The sequence below is a fragment of the Nilaparvata lugens genome, chromosome 1, assembly GCF_014356525.2.
Source record: "Nilaparvata lugens isolate BPH chromosome 1, ASM1435652v1, whole genome shotgun sequence".
NCBI classification, from domain to species: Eukaryota; Metazoa; Arthropoda; class Insecta; order Hemiptera; family Delphacidae; genus Nilaparvata; species Nilaparvata lugens.
This window is the reverse complement of record NC_052504.1, coordinates 56,234,908-56,253,616: the sequence shown is the minus strand read 5'-3', so window position 1 is coordinate 56,253,616 and position 18,709 is coordinate 56,234,908. Positions and strand designations below refer to the sequence as shown.

Below are 18,709 nucleotides of genomic sequence, written 5' to 3'. Positions count from 1 at the left end.
ACATAAAAATGTGGTTCAAAGCAAAATCCTAACCCCTTAACCTATCCTTTCACCTATGAAACCTAATTAATTTTTTGAACGATAGACAAGGATAGCGATACCATTGCAAATCATACACTACCATTATAACGTGGACCTCACTATAGATACTCAAAGAGTACTTTTGAATAACTATGTGATAACTGTGACTGTTGCTGGCCGTTACTCTGTTTCTGAGACAAAGAGAAGCTGCTATTGAGAGCCATTCTCACTTTTCAGCATTATCGAAGTACCTTCTTCGAACAACTAAATATTGTTTACTCACAACTCGAGCAATTAGATAATTTTTGTTGCCCTTATAAAAAAATTTGTTGTGATAAATGAAAAAATCAATATATTCAAAATGTTATTCAAATATGATAATGCTACTCAACCTCTGAACAAATTTATAGAAAAGCTATATAATATTTTTGAAAAATTTTTAGTAGTTGGCAATCGTTTCAAAATACTAATGGAACAGCTGATGTTTCTCAAAAACAAAATCGTCTGTTGTGTCTGTGGATGTGTGTTTTGCAAGCAAAAGTGCAAATATAAATAATTCATTCTGATCCTCATTGCCGATTGTGTATCTTTTATTTAATTTTGAACATTAAAATGTTTTCCTAATTTATCAATGTCTGGAGAAACAATAATTTTTAATGGTAAAGAACTGTATTTATATCAAAACTCTTCAAGTGTCTTAATTTGAATTTGTCAACAATAATAAATTTACATGAAATTAAGAAAACTACAGTTTCATGCAATCCATTTACAAATAAGTGTTGAATTCTAAATTATTGACGATTTTTGGGTAAGTTGAAAAATAATGTCAGCAATTAAATTTTAAGTTTTAATAAGTTTCATATTATGAAAACAGTCCCTTATGCTAACATTTTGAATTGTATCTATAGCAATCACTGATTGAATATCATTGTACTTAACACTACTTGTGTGTTAAAACTAAAAAAAATTGTAGTAACTACTTCAGTTATTATAGCTAGAAGACAAGGTATAGATAGAGTGCACAATTGTCTATCACTATTATGTCGCATTCACACTCTCGCCAAGTGCATACAAATAAAGACTAGCTCATGAGTGTGGATGCCTGCGCTTGTCTTCATTCGCCTCCGCTCCAATCGTTCTTGAGACGAGGCGAACGAAGGCCTGCCAAACAAAAGGCGAGTAGCTAGCCAAGCATCCACAAATAGATTGAGAATTTTCCTTTCTCAAATTCAGATGGGTAATAGTATGTTCAAAAAGTGTATTTAAAATAATGATTATGTTCAGTCACAAAATAAACATGATGGGTAAAATGTTCCAAATAATTCTTAATATTTTATGAATAAATTTAAGGTGAATATTATTGTTTGTTTTGCAGAAGGATGACAACAGCATCATCAAGAGGTAGACGCGCCTCCGGCCGCCAATACATGCCCTGCTTCAGCCTGCCACGAATACGAGCCAAGTCGCAAAGCATCCTGCTGGCAATGATCACGATGACGCTGCTCTTTATTGTATACAAGGCGACAGGTAGCGACGATGACAAAATTAAAACGGCCGTCGACGGCAGATATCCGTCTGAGCTGTTACAAACGGGTGCAAAAGTCAGAGATAATAGTTTAGAGAACGTCAATGAGCTGATGCCGCTGACGCAGAGCGCTGTTCATATGAGCAGGCAGCGTGCGATTGAGTCGCAGTTGTTGGGGGGACCGGGGGGTGATCTGGAGGGGGGTGCTAAACTAAATAGTAGGTATTTGTTGTCTGCCATTGGTCCGGAAATGTCTGCTGCTTTGGATGGAACGTACAGGCTGAAAAATGCATGTTTAGTATTGTCATTATTTCTTCATCAGATTGTATATCTGTTGATGAATAGTTGTCTGCTGTGTGCCGAAATTGCATGTTGCCTTGGATATATACGGATGAGAAAGCTACATGCCAAAAATGCATGATTAGTTTAGTTCACTTTGATATTTTTGTTTTCACTACAGTTCATAACTGTTGATGAATCCCGGTTTGCTGAAGCACAAAATGCATGCCATTGGGATATCAGCTGAGGAAATATGCCAATTAAAAATGCTTATTCAGTTTAACTTCTCAATTCTTCGAAATCATATCTGTTCCAGAATCGATGAACGAATGAAACGTATTAACCAAACTATACATATCCAGTTCAGTTTAGTTTTCCAAGCCTTCGCCACAGTGAATAGACCGGGAAATCATCAAGTTGTTTTTATTCCAACCAATGTGTTCTGATAGGGGAATACTTTATCAGTAAAGCAAGATTCTAGTGTTAGAGCTCTATTTTCTTAGTTCATCCTATTTACTATTTTCTTATTACTTAGAAAATATGCATGCTAGCATGTTCTTCAATACTATATTGTGTTTTTATATCGTCTGCTTTTGTAGTACTGTACTCTATAGGTTTATCAAGCAGAGTAATTCGCATTCAGTTAGGAGACAATTAGGCATAACTCACTTGTTTCCAGTCTAATGGATCAGCTTGCACATAGGTGAGTTACTCCGTCTGCAGCCAAGAAAACATCATGCTTCCAATTTAGTTTTCATGTTGTGCTATGAAGTTTTGCTTTCGAATTTGGGTATGTACCAACTCCAAAAAGTATGTGAGCTGTTTCATCCAGCTGCGAGTTTCTTGAGAAAAAACCTACATGTATTATACTCTTTATTATCATGTTTCGTTATCATTTGTTTCCCTAGGACTCGTTTGTTACCCAATATGCATGCTATTTGCTTATGTGTTTAGTATTTTGTGTTATTTTTTAGGTTTGTTTCAATTGCATTTTGTTGGCCAAGAGAGCTGCATGCTTAAGATTTATGTTATTCAGGTCTATATCAGAATTTTATCTGAATTAAAATCGTAATTTGACACAAAATATATTGATCCTTTTGGTTCAATTTTCTGTGATTGAAAATACAAGAAAAGGCACGCTGTCTTAATTACAATATGTTAAGTCCTTTTGTATAATAATTTATCCATTTCTATACTTATCACAGTCACTTGTTTCCTTAAAAAAGTTACTTTTACTCTACTCAATTAAAACTCTATTCGCGTTCTTTTGATTTGTAAAGAATATGACTGGATATTCTTCCATTGATCATTTTTTAGTACTAGCAATAGTGCTTTTCAACTTTCAGCAGCTTTATTCAGTACTCTATTCAGCAGTGAAATCTGATCAGAAAGCTGATCTGTCAGAAATCCGAAATAATGATCTATTAATCAAATGTGTAAATTAATTTATTTTTGTCCACATATTTATAAATTTGGATTTGATAAAAATTGAACTTTTCAAATAATTATGGAGAAGGTCCACACATATCAATGCACATTCAACAAATTTTATCAATTCATTGCAAAATATTCTTTTCATCAAAATTATAAATAATAGATCATTTTTTTCTCTGCAGAACTGAGTGAAATGGCCTCACAACACTTACCCGTTGTTTTCAAAGGACACTGTATTGTCCATTTAGACCTGAAGGGTGCGCCACCTCGGGTATCCTACTATGAAGAAATATTTCCACTAATCAAAGAGCTGGGAGGCACTGGACTACTCATCGAATACGAAGACATGTTTCCCTATCGACACGTGCAACTGACGGCTAAGAACGCCTACTCCAAGGCCGATATTGCTAAAATCATTCAATTGGCAGCTGACAACGATCTGATCGTAATTCCGTTGATACAAACGTTCGGACATCTGGAGTTTGTCTTGAAGCTGAAGGAGTTCAAACATCTGCGCGAAGTACCTAAATATCCTCAGGTAAAAAAAATAATTTAAAGAATAGGATGTTGATGTTGTCAATACCACTTTTTCTGTTCAAAAGTCAATTCACATTACAGAACCAGGTTTCATGGTGAGACTATTTCGAGATAACCTACCACACCTATAGGCCTAACCTACACCTACCACATCTTCAGCTGAACTATTCTTTCAATTATGGAGAAATACCACAACATCTCATACCATACAATCAAATTAAAAAATTAATATGGATTTTTTATAATTTTTGATATAATTTATAAATCATATTCATCTTCCTCTTGTTTAGGTTGATACTCACATGCACTCCGGAAGTAGAATAAATAAATTATTAACATATTTTAAATATTAGACTATTATAAATATCAAGAAATACTATTAATTTTTTTTACAAAATGTTATTTTTCATCCGTAAATTATAGATTAATCTAAAACATTTTATTGAGTCAAGGATTTTAAAACATTGGATTACCTCAATTCATGTATATTACAAAAAATAATTCTACAGAATGATAGTTAAAAAATTGAAATTTTAATTGATTTCTTGAAAAACATACAATATAAGTGATTTCCAGTTACAAGTGATAATATTATGGAGTTTCAAGCATTAAGTAGAGAATTATTCAAATATTTTGTAACAGCAGTGATATTCAAATTGAATTTGATAATGATAGTGTAACTGTGATACAATCACATAAATCGGTGAAGTTTGAAGATTTGAATGCTTATTATTGGAAATGTATGTGAATAAATGGGGCTAAACGTTGATGAGATATCAAAGGACATTCATTTTCCTGTGGATTCTGGTACTGGTCTTATTAAATAGGTACAGTTGAAGCTACTAGTGTCAAGTGCACATGCTAATTATAAAAAAATAACTCGTGTGCACTTATTATAAAAAATAACATTTTTATGCACATAAGTTACTTGGCAAGCATAGAAAAGGTTGTATGTAATAGAATAATTATTATACATTGTGGTCTCTGTAATTCCGCAATACATTTAAGGAATGAATTCGTTAACATCATTTGCACTTCATGTGCAGAAGATAAACTCACATAGAAAATTCAAGTGCACTACAGTTACATAAGAGACATTTCCATCTTTAGAAGAGGAGAACCTCGTGGAACAATGATCGAACTTATCTTACTGATATAATAAGGCAGCTATTTGAAATTGAATCTCCATTTTAAACACAAATTACATTGAAATAGAAAGACATTTTAATAATATACAAGATTATTTTCGTATTTCATTTTATTTGATTGAAATTGACTTGACATTGTGCTTGTGTTTTCAGGTGATCTGTCCGTCGCGGAACGCGTCGCTATCTCTGCTGAAAGACATGATCGACGACATGCTTGAGCTGCACCCGACCTCTCAGCTGATACACATTGGCAGCGACGAGGTCTACTACCTGGGTGACTGCGAACAGTGCCAGCAGCGCATCGCCTCCCTCAAGTGGGACAAGCGAGACCTGTTTCTCAATCACATGACCACTGTCGCCAAGTCAGTTCATTCACTCACCATTAACATTAAAGTAATACGTATCATATATTGTCAAACAATATATTATTCATTTTCTGAAATAATCTCATATCTTTTGCTGGGATTCCTATAAAGGCAAGCATAGGAATTACCTTATTATTTCCAATGAGTTCCAATTTTGGCGCATATATTGGAGAAGTATGTTAACTCACTTAAATACATGTATTACATTCAACACTCAAGCTTAAAGCTACATTTGCCGCTCCACTATGTTTCCACAAATGACAGGACAAAATGTGATGAACAAGTATGTACATGCTCGTCATGCATATTGTGTCATCAGCAAGAGGCTTCGACCAAAAAACAACAGTTCTAACATAAAATAAACAACCGATAACAATAAATAAATTACTAGAAAATCACAAAAATTATAATCATACAAAAATAATTTAACCTCAAATAGAACAGCGATGAAAAATCAACAACAACAAATCGTATATACAAAAACCTAACCAAGAAACATTTTGTTCGTAGCCTTTCGCTGTGATGACACAACAATGTATGACGACATGAGTGTGCACACATGTTCAACACACTTGCCCTGTCGTTAGTGGCCACCCTTAGACATTTTATTCAATTAAGAACAAAATTCATTATTTTTGTGATGAAGTATTTATTTATTCTTAAATGAAGTATTCTTAAATGAAGTATTTATTGATGAAGTATTTATTTTTTACTTATTTTCAGCGTGATAATGTTGAATTAATGTGTGATGCGGTTGAAGGTATGTATGCTACACTATTATCTGGAATTGAAACTTAATAAACTTTTCCTTATACTGTATATACAAGGTGGGGCAGTCAAACCGCACGATTTAACAAAGCCAGTGTAGTAGAGGAGGTGTATGGTGGGGGAAGTAGCAGTGACCGGAATGTTCTAGACGTTTGGAAGTTAGTAACCATGGAGAAGTGGACCGGTGAACAGCGCGGCTTCATTGTTACAGCATATTTAGAAAATGGCCGAAGTTTCATTCGTGCACAACGCGAGTTCCGCCTACATTTTCATCTTGCGCCTCGTGCGCCTGTTCCAAGCAGGAAAGCCATTTCTGTTTGGACTAACAATTTATACACCTCAAGAGCTTCATGAAAGGCCACCCCATTCGCCGAAAGTGAATGTTTGGTGTGCGATGTCTACGAATGGAATAATTGGCCCATATTTTTTTGAGGATGACAACGGCCACGCCGTTACAGTAACATCAGCTCGCTATGTTCAAATGCTGAACAACTTCCTCATTCCTGAACTTCGACGATTTCATGTGAATGAAGACACTTATTTTCAACAAGATGGAGCAACTAGCCATACGGCAAGAGTATCAATGGATCTTATGAGAAATCTTTTTCCGAACCGCTTGATCAGTAGGAATGGGGATATTCAGTGGCCTCCTCGATCACCCGATCTAAGCTCGTGTGATTTCTTTTTATGGGGATACCTCAAGTCAAAGGTTTTTGAAACTCGTCCAGCAACAATACAGGACTTAAAAATGCGGATTACACAAGAAATTCGTGCAATAACACCAGAGGTGCTACGACGTGTTAGTGAGAATTTCAGTTCAAGACTTGGAGAATGTGTGCAAAATGATGGTCGCCACCTTACTGGAGTAATATTCAAAAAGTAACAATTTTTCTGTTTTTAACAAAAATTTCCATTCGTGTTCTTACTATTTGTTGAAATATATTACTTAAAAATATTTTCTGTGTAAGTTATTTTAATACCTAAAATAGTGCCGTTTGACTGCCCCACCTTGTATATCTTCATTTTATCGTTTTTATAACTGAAGCTGATGTTTTGTTTTGGTTAGGTATATCAAAAGCAAGAAACCGAGCATAACAGTGCTGGCGTGGGATGACGAATTCAGACAGATGAGCCTGGAGGAGTTGCTCGCTTCGAACGTGGGCAAGCTGGTGGAGCCTGTTGTGTGGAAGTACACACTCGACATTCCCGTCGACGTCTCGCTTGCAATCTCCGAAAAGTACGCCGAGGTTTTCCCCAACATCTGGATCGCATCCGCCTTCAAAGGGGCCACCGGATCAGATATGATTGTTACTGATATAGGTAGGATTCCTACAATTTTATGAACTGTTCAAATTATTCATTCATTCATATATGACTTATTGGAAGAGATAAGATTTTCAGATGTACTGACTCGCCTTGATACCCAATGTCGTTACCTATATACACCTAAGTTTATAGGTTATATTTTGTAGATCACTATAAATTTTCACTTTCATTTCAACCTCCTGATTAGAATTTTTCATATAAAGGTTTCATTTTTATTGTTCAAATATTTCATGTGTTTTGTTTATTCATATAGTGTATTTATTCATCAAAATTATATTCAATCGAAGTTGAGCCTTTTTGTTTCTCTCTCAATCATTTCAATGATGTGTTCGTAAAAATCAAGAATAAGGAATAAAGCATGTATACATGTGAGAGTTCTTCAGTTGAATAAAAGTGCTGTCATAAAACTAAATATCAACCAATTAAAAGACTAAAAATATCAAAAGAATAAAGTTCAATAAAATTTATCATATAAAACGTGTTTAAACATTAATAAGATGAACTGAATAATAAATAAATGAACGTTATTATTAATACGGAAAGAAAATATTGCAATATTGCGACGGACCTCTTAGGAGTGAAACTGGAAAAAGGGTTGGGTTGGAGGGAACAATTGGATTTATTTATTTATTTACAATGCAAATAACACTAATGTAATAACATTGAAAGATAAAATAATAAGGTGGTCCTTGTGCTATTTTTCTTCCAAATTTATAGATGACAAAGTCCAAGATAAGGTTAGAATTTCACGTGTACAATTTTTATAAAATTTTGGCCCAAAATAAACATTAAAACTATAAATTTTGAATTTAGATGGCTTAAATTGATAAATTAATTAGAAATATTCCACTCAATTACCACTTTTAACGAATAATAATTGAGTTATTTAAGAAATTTGTAACTATTCAAGAAACACAAACTCGTAAACACTGGATAAGATTGAAAGTAAAATAGCGAGTGGAATCTTTGTCTTTAGGAATTTAAGTAAATCAAATAATAAAACTCTATTGAAGTCGGTCTATCATTGCTTGGTGGAGTCACATATTACTTATTCAGTGGTCCTATGGGGAGCTAGAGAGAGTAACCTTCAGCAAATTTCCATTTGTCAAAAGAAAGCACTGCGCGTTATGTTAAGGTTGCATCCACAAACACATTGTAGGGATTATTTTATTGAAATGGAGATTCTTAGTGTTCCTTGTCTGTATATTTTAGAAATGCGTGTATATATTAGATGGTGTTTATTACAGACTTTTAACAAGACCTTGTATGAAGAAAAACGTAGTTATATTGGTAGAAAGATTTACCAAGTACTACCAATTCGGTTGCGGGAAATATTAAGGATAAAGGAGTTTAAGCGAAGTTTGAAATCATTTCTAAAGGAGGAGTGCTTTTGCTTTAATAGAGTCAAAGACAAATAGTGACTATACACTAGATATAAAATTCATGTAACATGAATGGTGTCTTGCTTTTTTGCTACCACTTTGACTTGTCTGACGCCGTTGAGGCCAACCAGACGTAATATCTATCTATCTATCAATAGAATATTAAAACTGTTATTAGTACAACAGAGAAGAAGTTACAAGTCACAATAGTTGAAATTTACTAGATCAACGAGTATTATGAGGTATGAATCGTTTATTTTAATGAAAATTTGTCAAGTTTAATATAGGTAAGTTTATTTTATAGGTAATTGTTATTATTTGTTAAGCGCTGCTTTCTAATGACTTGGTAGTCTGCTGTACAGGAAGAGGCTAACATTGGTTCTTATTGTTCACACATTTAGAAACTCGCATAAGAACACATGGAAATCTCTTTCTTCACAACATAGCACAAACTCATTGACAGATTCTCCTGAGAACAGATGGAAATCTGAGTGCAAACCCATTGGAAAGGAGAGCTTTACTACTCTGTTTGGCTCCATGATGTGTGAAACGAAGACTGTTGTGTTGTTTAGATTACCACTGGCGCAACCACGTGGCGTGGATGCAGGTGGTGTCGGCACTGGCTGGCAGTGTCAACATCAGAGGCATCTTCCTGACCGGCTGGCAGCGCTACGACCACTTCTCAGTGCTCTGCGAACTGCTGCCCGTCGGCTTTCCTTCGCTCGCCGTCAATCTCGCCTACTTGTCGTCGTCAAAAATGGCTGGTGAGTCAACTGTGTTCTAATCCTTTCATAATATTACCTTTCTCAATGCTGTTGTATTTTTATAATCATTCGACCATTCCATTAGCAGAATGTATATAGCTTCTCCTTTTCGAAATCATTCATTCTGTTACATTGCTATTATATTTTTAACATAATCATAACAATTGCGTAAAGGAATAATAATAATAATAATAATAATAATAATAATAATAGAGATAATACGTTTCTTATCTTGAAATATCTCTGAAGGCCATCAATCGCTTGTGCGGTTTCACTCATAAGAATTCGTCTCATCACCCACGCTCAAGTTTTGAGCTCATGTGGGCATAAGACTCAGAATAAGAAGAATAACAAAAAATAGGATCATAATTTTTTTATGTTGATTGTCATTCAAATTCAAATTCTTTATTTTCTGCATAAATACAATAACAAGAAATGTCTGTATATCGTAGTCGTCATAAGTACAAATATATATACACATAGGTAACATGTTTTTTTGGATTTAGTTAACATAATGAGCCATATGAATAAAGTTGAGCATTTGCTTCATTTTCTATGAATAAACGTGAGCAAATAACCTTTTGCTCATGCTCATCAAAAAAATAGTTTGAGCATTTGCTCAAGCTTTTGCTCAAAATTGTATGAATAAACTAGAGCATTTGCTCAACTTTTGAAGCAAATGCTTCAAAAAAGGTCAGTCTAGTCTAGAGCAGCTTATCACCTTTTGCTCATAATAAAATGGCTCAACTAATCCGTATGAGGAAGAGGAAACTATACCAGATACGATCACAACCAATAGTTGAGAAATATAAAACTCTTTTTAGATTCAACCATGATTTATATATATCACCATTATCCCTACAAAAGAATAAATACAAAAGATGTATATCTTTATACCTGTTATAAAGATAGCCATCACAAAATAGGAGATAGGCATTTAAGAAGATGAGAGTGTGGACGATTATAAGAAGGCTATTGATATTATAAGAATATGTTGAAGATTATTATAGAGATGACATTTTTCACGCTATTATTTCAAAATTCTAAACTCAACTAACCTAAAACTCTATTCATAAATAGAAAACAGAGCAGACGACGCAAACACAAGTGGTGCACCCTACTTGCATATTTAGCGCTTCCGTGAGCTATAAAAACAAACTAAGGCTACAAAAACGAATCAGCTGATGAAAAATCTCTAAAATACGTGAGCATTTGCTCCAGAGTTCAGGAGCATAAGGTAAGAGTATAAGGTAAAGCTCATTCATATAAAAATGAGCAAATGCTTTTGCTTCTACCTTTTGCTCATGAGCAAAACCTTATGCTCTATGCTCTTGCTCATGAGCATTTTGCTCTGGTTTTATTCATATGGGCCAATAAAAGATCAGAAAAAGTCAGCCAGACAAAAACTCATTCAACGAGTAAAACTCTCCTTCTGCAACAAACTTTTCAAGTTTTTTTTGAACAATGCATCATTATTAATCGACTTCAAGCTATCTGGTAATTTATTATAAATTTTAATACCAGTGACATTTATATCCCCTTCAGACAAGGCAAGACGATGTTGGGGAAATAGCAAATTGGTACCATGTCTTGTAGAATAATTGTGGCTAGCTCCTAACGTTGTAAAACGATCAACATTCCTTATATATATATATATATATAAATTAAAACAGGAGACACAAGACATAAATAGATTGAAAAAGCTTAGAAACTTACATTAGAAACGGAAATTTTCGGAAACTGAGTTTCCTTCCTCAACCCAACCGAGCAGTGAGTGGGTAGCCTACAGTTTGGAATCAAACGGTCGTGACAACAGAGTACGCACGGAGAGTCAATTGTAGCAGCAGAGACCACAGATTACGCGGTGCAGACGGATGGAGAGAAAAAGGGTACAGATTCAGGGGACATTGTGGGGTATTTAGGGGGCGGTTACAAACGGGATATTTAAGATTTGAGTGGGTTATGAATAAGGAAAGGTGTAGCTTATGAATTGATAGAAAAGAGGAGATTTAACATATTAGAAATCAAAAAACAATTAGACTAAAATTGGAAAAAGGAATTGTAGAATTGAACTTGAAGGAAATTTATTTTTCATTTTTATTGAACATTTAATATATATTTGATAGCTGTGAAATTTATTATGATATGATGAAATTTATTTCAATTTAATTAAACAGTTGGTGTAGAGTTGATAGCTATGGTACTATTGCTGTCTGTTGAGACCAGGACTGGAAGCAGCTCAAAGCACCCAAATAAAAGCCAATTCTTTTGTCTTGACATCTATGGAGAGGGCTGTGGGAGGGAGAGTGGCAAGGACTTTGACTTTGAAGCATTGGTCAAAGTTCTTGTTGTGTGCTCAGAGCCATGGGTAGGGATGGGTAGGGAAGTATTATTTTTAAAGGAAGCCCTGTGATTGTTGATCCGGAGGTTTAGGGCAGTGGTGGTTTCACCTATGTAGAAGGCAGGACAGAAGTTGCAGGAAAGGAGGTAGATGCAATTTTTGGAGATGCAGTTACTGGATTGATGGATTTGGTGGGTGTAGTTGGTGATAGGACTGGTAAAGGAGATGGAAGAATCAGTGATAGGACAGGTTATACAGCGGGGGCGTTTGCAAGGTAGGGTACCAGGTGGAGTTGGGATTTCATCAGAGGTGAGTGATTTGTTTTTACTGAAAATTTTCTTGAGGTTGGGAGGTTGCTTATAAATGAGGGTGGGTGGTTGCTGGAAAAGATGTTTGGTAGAGGGATTGGAGGAGACGACATGGAACATATCTTTAAGGACAGGTTTGAGGTTTTCAATTCCAGGGAAGTAGGTGGTACAGAGCTTTGGAGTTTGTGGGATTTGGGATTTTTTGTGGTTGGATTAGTGCCAGTTTTGGAGGAGATTTGTTTCTGTAACAACCTTTCAGGATAGTTACATTTCAGGAGGGATTGGTGGAGTTTTTTGAGGTACTGGTCAAGATGGTGGGGATCACTGCAAATTTTTGGCCTGGGATTGAGAGGGAACGTGGGAGGGATCTTTTGATGTGGTAGGGATGGCAACTCTCAAAGTGTAGGAATTGTTGAGTGTGGGTGGATTTGGTGAAAGTATTGGTGGATAAGGTATTGGAGTTGGAAAGGATTACATTGCCATCTAGGAAGTTGATGGAGGATTCAGAAATATTCCAGGTAAAGGAGACAGAGTAGTTGGAGTTGAGTTAATTGAGGAAGTGGGAGAGGGTATCCCTCTACACTTCCATCCCCCATTCTGAAAGCTTAAAATCCCTTGAGCATTTCCTTTCCTTACGATCCACACCCTCTACCCCTTCAACCACCATGAAGTGGTCCATGATTATCCATGATGTGGTAGGGATGGCAACTCTCAAAGTGTAGGAACTCTTGAGTGTTGGTGGATTTGGTGAAAGTATTGGTGGATAAGTTATTGGAATTGGAAAGGATTACATTGCCATCTAGGAAGTTGATGGAGGATTCAGAAATATTCCAGGTGAAGGAGACAGAGTAGTTGGAGTTGAGTTGATTGAGGAAGTGGGAAGAGCACCAGTTTGGCAAGGTTTACTAGGAAGGTGGTTGAAGGGGTAGAAAGTGTGGGTCGTAAGGAAAGGAAATGCTCAAGGGATTTTTTCTTCCAGAAAGTATTTGTTAAAAGATTTTTCAATTTCTTTTTTATTGGTAACTCCAATACCATCTATCAACATTTCCTTAATTACGTGTTTTATTGTAATTTTGCCACTCTCTTTTTTCATAATATCCCATGTGACTTTTGCTTTGTTTTCTGCCTTGTCCACTCTGCTGTTGTTACATGATTTTTTTGACAGTTTTATTAGTTTTTTGAGAATATTGTCATATTGCTTAACATATTCAATAAATTGAATGTCCATTGAATTTCTCATAATTTGTTTAATTCTCTTTTTTCTTTAAAGAAACTCTAATATCTCTAGTAAGCCATGGTTTGCATAATTCTGCTTTAAGTTTTACGGGTCTCCTAGGAGAGTGTGTTTCGAATCCCCTAATAAAACTTGTAGAAACTTGTTAAAATACAAATCAATTGTTTGAGAGGTGTCCATTCCTATAGCTTCGGCCCAGTCAATTGTTGCCAGGTTCTGTTTTATTTTTTGTTCCAAAGAAAATACGCGTTTTATAACTGTTGATTTCGGTTCGATCCTTTGCAAGCAATTTGGGAGTGCAGTAACTTGTGCTGTGTGGTCAGACAGACCAACGTGTAAATTTGCTGTCTGCTGTTTAGTTGTGAGATAATTTGTGGCAATATAATGTATTTGTGATTCTGAGTCATTAGTGTAGTGAGTAGGTGTGTCAATCAACGTATTAAAACCAAAAGTATTTAGGATATACAATAGATCAGTTTTAAAAATTGAATTTCTTGATCCATCTATTAAAATCACCGCAAACCAATACCTGCTTTTTATTTAGTTCTTGGTTCATCATTAAAAATAAAGCCTCCAATTTATCCAGGAACTCTCGTTTGTTGGAGTCAGGAGTTCTGTATATGCATATGCATATCAATGGTTTTCCCCCCTTGCCTCTCCCTACTCTGATAGGTGAACATTCAAAGGTTCGCTCAACTGCCAGAGCACAAATATCAGGACGATTTATAGCATTCATATCACTTCTCACCAGTTCCTCCATTAGGTGTATTTCTACTAAAATATGATTTTAATTGGAAACCTGTCATTTTGTTCATAATTGTAATGTTATCTTTTGTGAGCCAGTGCTCTCCAAGGCATATTATACTAGTATTGAAGGGTAGTGTTTCTATGTGTGCTTGAAGCTCTGTGATTTTATATTTGACACTACGTATGTTACAATGGAATAAGTATGTTTTTTCCCTATCCAAACTTTCTTCATTACTGGGTGATCTTGTCTGATCTTGGGGAGTCACGTATTCTAAGCACGGATCTCTATATGGCATGTCCCTTCTAAAAAAGCTCTAGCTGTTGTATGGACTGGTATTTCCATGGGCGGTGATACTTCTTGTGATTGAATCCTACATTATTATTGTTCATGAATTGTGCTGATTTTATAAAATACTTATTCAATATGTTGGCAATGGGATGTGTTTACTTGATGACGGTATCATTCTTTAAAAGAGAGGATACACCTTTATTGGCCACTGATTCGGAAGTCTCTCTTCTAACCACATTCCAAACAGCTCGCCGCATATTCTCTGAGCTGTCAATTTTTCGCTTAAAAAATTTTCGTGAGGAAGGAAGAAGGTAGGAAGCCGATACCGGTAAGAAGTGCAATGGACCTTGAAATCATCTAGATAGATAGCAAAAATTGATTTTTCATCTGGTTAATGTTGGTTATTAATTTACTATGCCGAATCAGGATCATGATTTGTCTGAGGACATTTATGAAACACTTGAAGTTAATGATTTTTTTAGTTTTTCTCTGCAAGATAGTAATAACTGTATAAATATAATTCATATGAACATTAGAAGTATTAGGAAAAATTTTGATAGTAATAGCCAAATAAAATTTGACTTAATCGTTTTAACTGAAACTTAGATTTGTGACGATTCTGAATTTGATTTTAATTTACCAGGCTATAATAATGTTAATGATGCATATAAATTCTCAAAAAGTGATGGTTTGTGTATTTTTATACATGAATCGGTAGTTTTTAATTTAAAGGAACTTATGATTGATAATGTGAATCCTCTGAGTATCAGTTGCAATATTGATGGTTATGACCTCACAGATGTAAGATTACTAGATCTTTTATTTCTCTTGGATAGTTTACTCCTGCTGTCTGATGAGTAGGCCTACGCTCCCTTGTATACTGCCAAGCTGCTTTTTGAATAATAGTGATCAACTTTTCAGCTTCTTCTTCCAACTGTTGTTTGGTCCTCAATTGAACATTATGGTCCATTTCATTTCTAAATAGATTTGAAAACTTCTCCAATCTGTAGTATTATTGACGAAAAGACGTCGGTAGGATCATTGAAATAACTCACTGTATTCTATTGGTACTGAAAATAACAAATTGATCTCAACATAACATGAAAGAAGCTCATGTGGGTATCACTCTTAGCAAAAATAAACATAATCACTCTCAACAGAACATCAGATTATCTGAATCTGAACTTAACAAATTTAGTCAAAATAAATAAACTATAGAATATTTAATTTTTTTAATCTTGAGTAATTTGGTATAACTTTCTGACAGAACTTTTTGGACTTGTGCTACATAGTGTGTTGAATTATTCAGCGATAAATCTGAAGAATGCAAGTGGAAATGTGTACAATTCACAGCTTTAAACTTGTTTTTAAAGCTTGAAAGTTTTAAGTTTTACGTTTTTCTAAAATTGATTTATTCAACTGCTCATTCACTCAAGTAATTTCTCAATTTTCAATTTCAAATTCTTGTTATTGTAATGCATTATTCACATTATAGTATTGAAGGGTAGTGTTTCTATGTGTGCTTGAAGCTCTGTGATTTTATATTTGACACTACGTATGTTACAATGGAATAAGTATGTTTTTTCCCTATCCAAACTTTCTTCATTACTGGGTGATCTTGTCTGATCTTGGGGAGTCACGTATTCTAAGCACGGATCTCTATATGGCATGTCCCTTCTAAAAAAGCTCTAGCTGTTGTATGGACTGGTATTTCCATGGGCGGTGATACTTCTTGTGATTGAATCCTACATTATTATTGTTCATGAATTGTGCTGATTTTATAAAATACTTATTCAATATGTTGGCAATGGGATGTGTTTACTTGATGACGGTATCATTCTTTAAAAGAGAGGATACACCTTTATTGGCCACTGATTCGGAAGTCTCTCTTCTAACCACATTCCAAACAGCTCGCCGCATATTCTCTGAGCTGTCAATTTTTCGCTTAAAAAATTTTCGTGAGGAAGGAAGAAGGTAGGAAGCCGATACCGGTAAGAAGTGCAATGGACCTTGAAATCATCTAGATAGATAGCAAAAATTGATTTTCATCTGGTTAATGTTGGTTATTAATTTACTATGCCGAATCAGGATCATGATTTGTCTGAGGACATTTATGAAACACTTGAAGTTAATGATTTTTTTAGTTTTTCTCTGCAAGATAGTAATAACTGTATAAATATAATTCATATGAACATTAGAAGTATTAGGAAAAATTTTGATAGTAATAGCCAAATAAAATTTGACTTAATCGTTTTAACTGAAACTTAGATTTGTGACGATTCTGAATTTGATTTTAATTTACCAGGCTATAATAATGTTAATGATGCATATAAATTCTCAAAAAGTGATGGTTTGTGTATTTTTATACATGAATCGGTAGTTTTTAATTTAAAGGAACTTATGATTGATAATGTGAATCCTCTGAGTATCAGTTGCAATATTGATGGTTATGACCTCACAGATGTAAGATTACTAGATCTTTTATTTCTCTTGGATAGTTTACTCCTGCTGTCTGATGAGTAGGCCTACGCTCCCTTGTATACTGCCAAGCTGCTTTTTGAATAATAGTGATCAACTTTTCAGCTTCTTCTTCCAACTGTTGTTTGGTCCTCAATTGAACATTATGGTCCATTTCATTTCTAAATAGATTTGAAAACTTCTCCAATCTGTAGTATTATTGACGAAAAGACGTCGGTAGGATCATTGAAATAACTCACTGTATTCTATTGGTACTGAAAATAACAAATTGATCTCAACATAACTTGAAAGAAGCTCATGTGGGTATCACTCTTAGCAAAAATAAACATAATCACTCTCAACAGAACATCAGATTATCTGAATCTGAACTTAACAAATTTAGTCAAAATAAATAAACTATAGAATATTTAATTTTTTTAATCTTGAGTAATTTGGTATAACTTTCTGACAGAACTTTTTGGACTTGTGCTACATAGTGTGTTGAATTATTCAGCGATAAATCTGAAGAATGCAAGTGGAAATGTGTACAATTCACAGCTTTAAACTTGTTTTTAAAGCTTGAAAGTTTTAAGTTTTACGTTTTTCTAAAATTGATTTATTCAACTGCTCATTCACTCAAGTAATTTCTCAATTTTCAATTTCAAATTCTTGTTATTGTAATGCATTATTCACATTATAGTATTGCCACGCCTTTTTGAACATAGATTGAACATTTTTCTAATTAATATGCCCGAACAAGATGTAGTCGAAATACAACATTGTGTAGAATAAATTGTTCTCATGTAGGTTGGTAGACTTCACTATATGGTTAGTCACTACTGTCACTGTAACTTTCACATTTCCAAGTCATTTATCAAGTACTTTCTTCATAATGTTTAATTAATATTATGTCAGTGAGAATTTTAGAGAGGAAAAAATTCTGAAGTTTAGACAATTCTTGTTGAATTCTGTATTTTTATTCACTATCATGTGTAATTCAGTACTTATGTTATGTATTCGGTATTCTTCTATGCGGTAATGCTTGAAAGAGCTTGCATATGAGTAATGTTGCTAATTTTTGTATTATAATAAATCGATGAAAAATGTTTGTTGTCAGGTTCGTCGTGGCCGAACACGAAAGCGACACGTGTGCTGAAGTGTGACAACGCGCATGCGCTGAAGAAGGTGGGTACGCCGGTGAACTGCGCATTCCCGGGCGCAGGCGTTTTCGCGGCGGTGACGGCACTCTACACGCTGCATGACAGCTACACGGCCATGACCGCCAACTCACACTTTCGCGGCTGGTTCTCCGACTACAACATCCGCACTGCGTTCGCCAGTCCTTCGCATGTCAGTATCACAAAAACATCATTCACATTTTCATCGATAGGATAATAAAATATTGGTTGCTCCTATACTTCAATCAGTATTCATAGACGATTTTAAGAAGAATTTTGAGTCGAGGTTACTTTTTATATAAGGTGAGTCAGAGAAACTTGCTTTTTTGGTAAAGCTTACAAACCGGGTGGTCGGTTGGTTAGAGGGACGGGAGGGGCTTATTCATATTCATATTTATTCACTTTCCATGAACAGTAATACATACTATATAGACAATTGTCGCACAAGGTATTCAAAAGCAATCACAATTACAAAATTGAAAACAGATTACTACACAATACAATGAACAAATACAGAATGAAAGTTTAGTGCATACACATAATATTAATCAATAAGTCACTAAGCTTAAAAATGAAAATCATCTGAAGAGTCAGTTCAACAAATGT

The 18,709-nt window shown here is 34.7% G+C and overlaps 1 protein-coding gene across 3 annotated transcripts; it reads left to right on the top strand.

Annotated features, from left to right (window-relative positions):
• The first annotated feature begins 511 nt into the window (after window positions 1-511).
• Window positions 512-18,401, top strand: LOC111055436 (hexosaminidase D). Of its 3 annotated transcripts, none has more exons than XM_039437327.1 (7): window positions 512-829; window positions 1,397-1,548; window positions 3,442-3,797; window positions 5,098-5,306; window positions 7,144-7,397; window positions 9,358-9,549; window positions 18,043-18,401. In XM_039437327.1, exons 2-7 carry the CDS (start codon window positions 1,401-1,403, stop codon window positions 18,318-18,320), a joined length of 1,437 nt encoding a protein of 478 aa, XP_039293261.1. In that variant the 5' UTR covers window positions 512-829; window positions 1,397-1,400; the 3' UTR covers window positions 18,321-18,401. The 3 variants fall into 3 exon arrangements, with proteins under 3 accessions (XP_039293261.1, XP_039293246.1, XP_039293254.1); XM_039437312.1 differs by having other exon boundaries at window positions 523-829; window positions 1,397-1,764; XM_039437320.1 differs by having other exon boundaries at window positions 530-680; window positions 1,397-1,764.
• The last annotated feature ends 308 nt before the right edge of the window (window positions 18,402-18,709 follow it).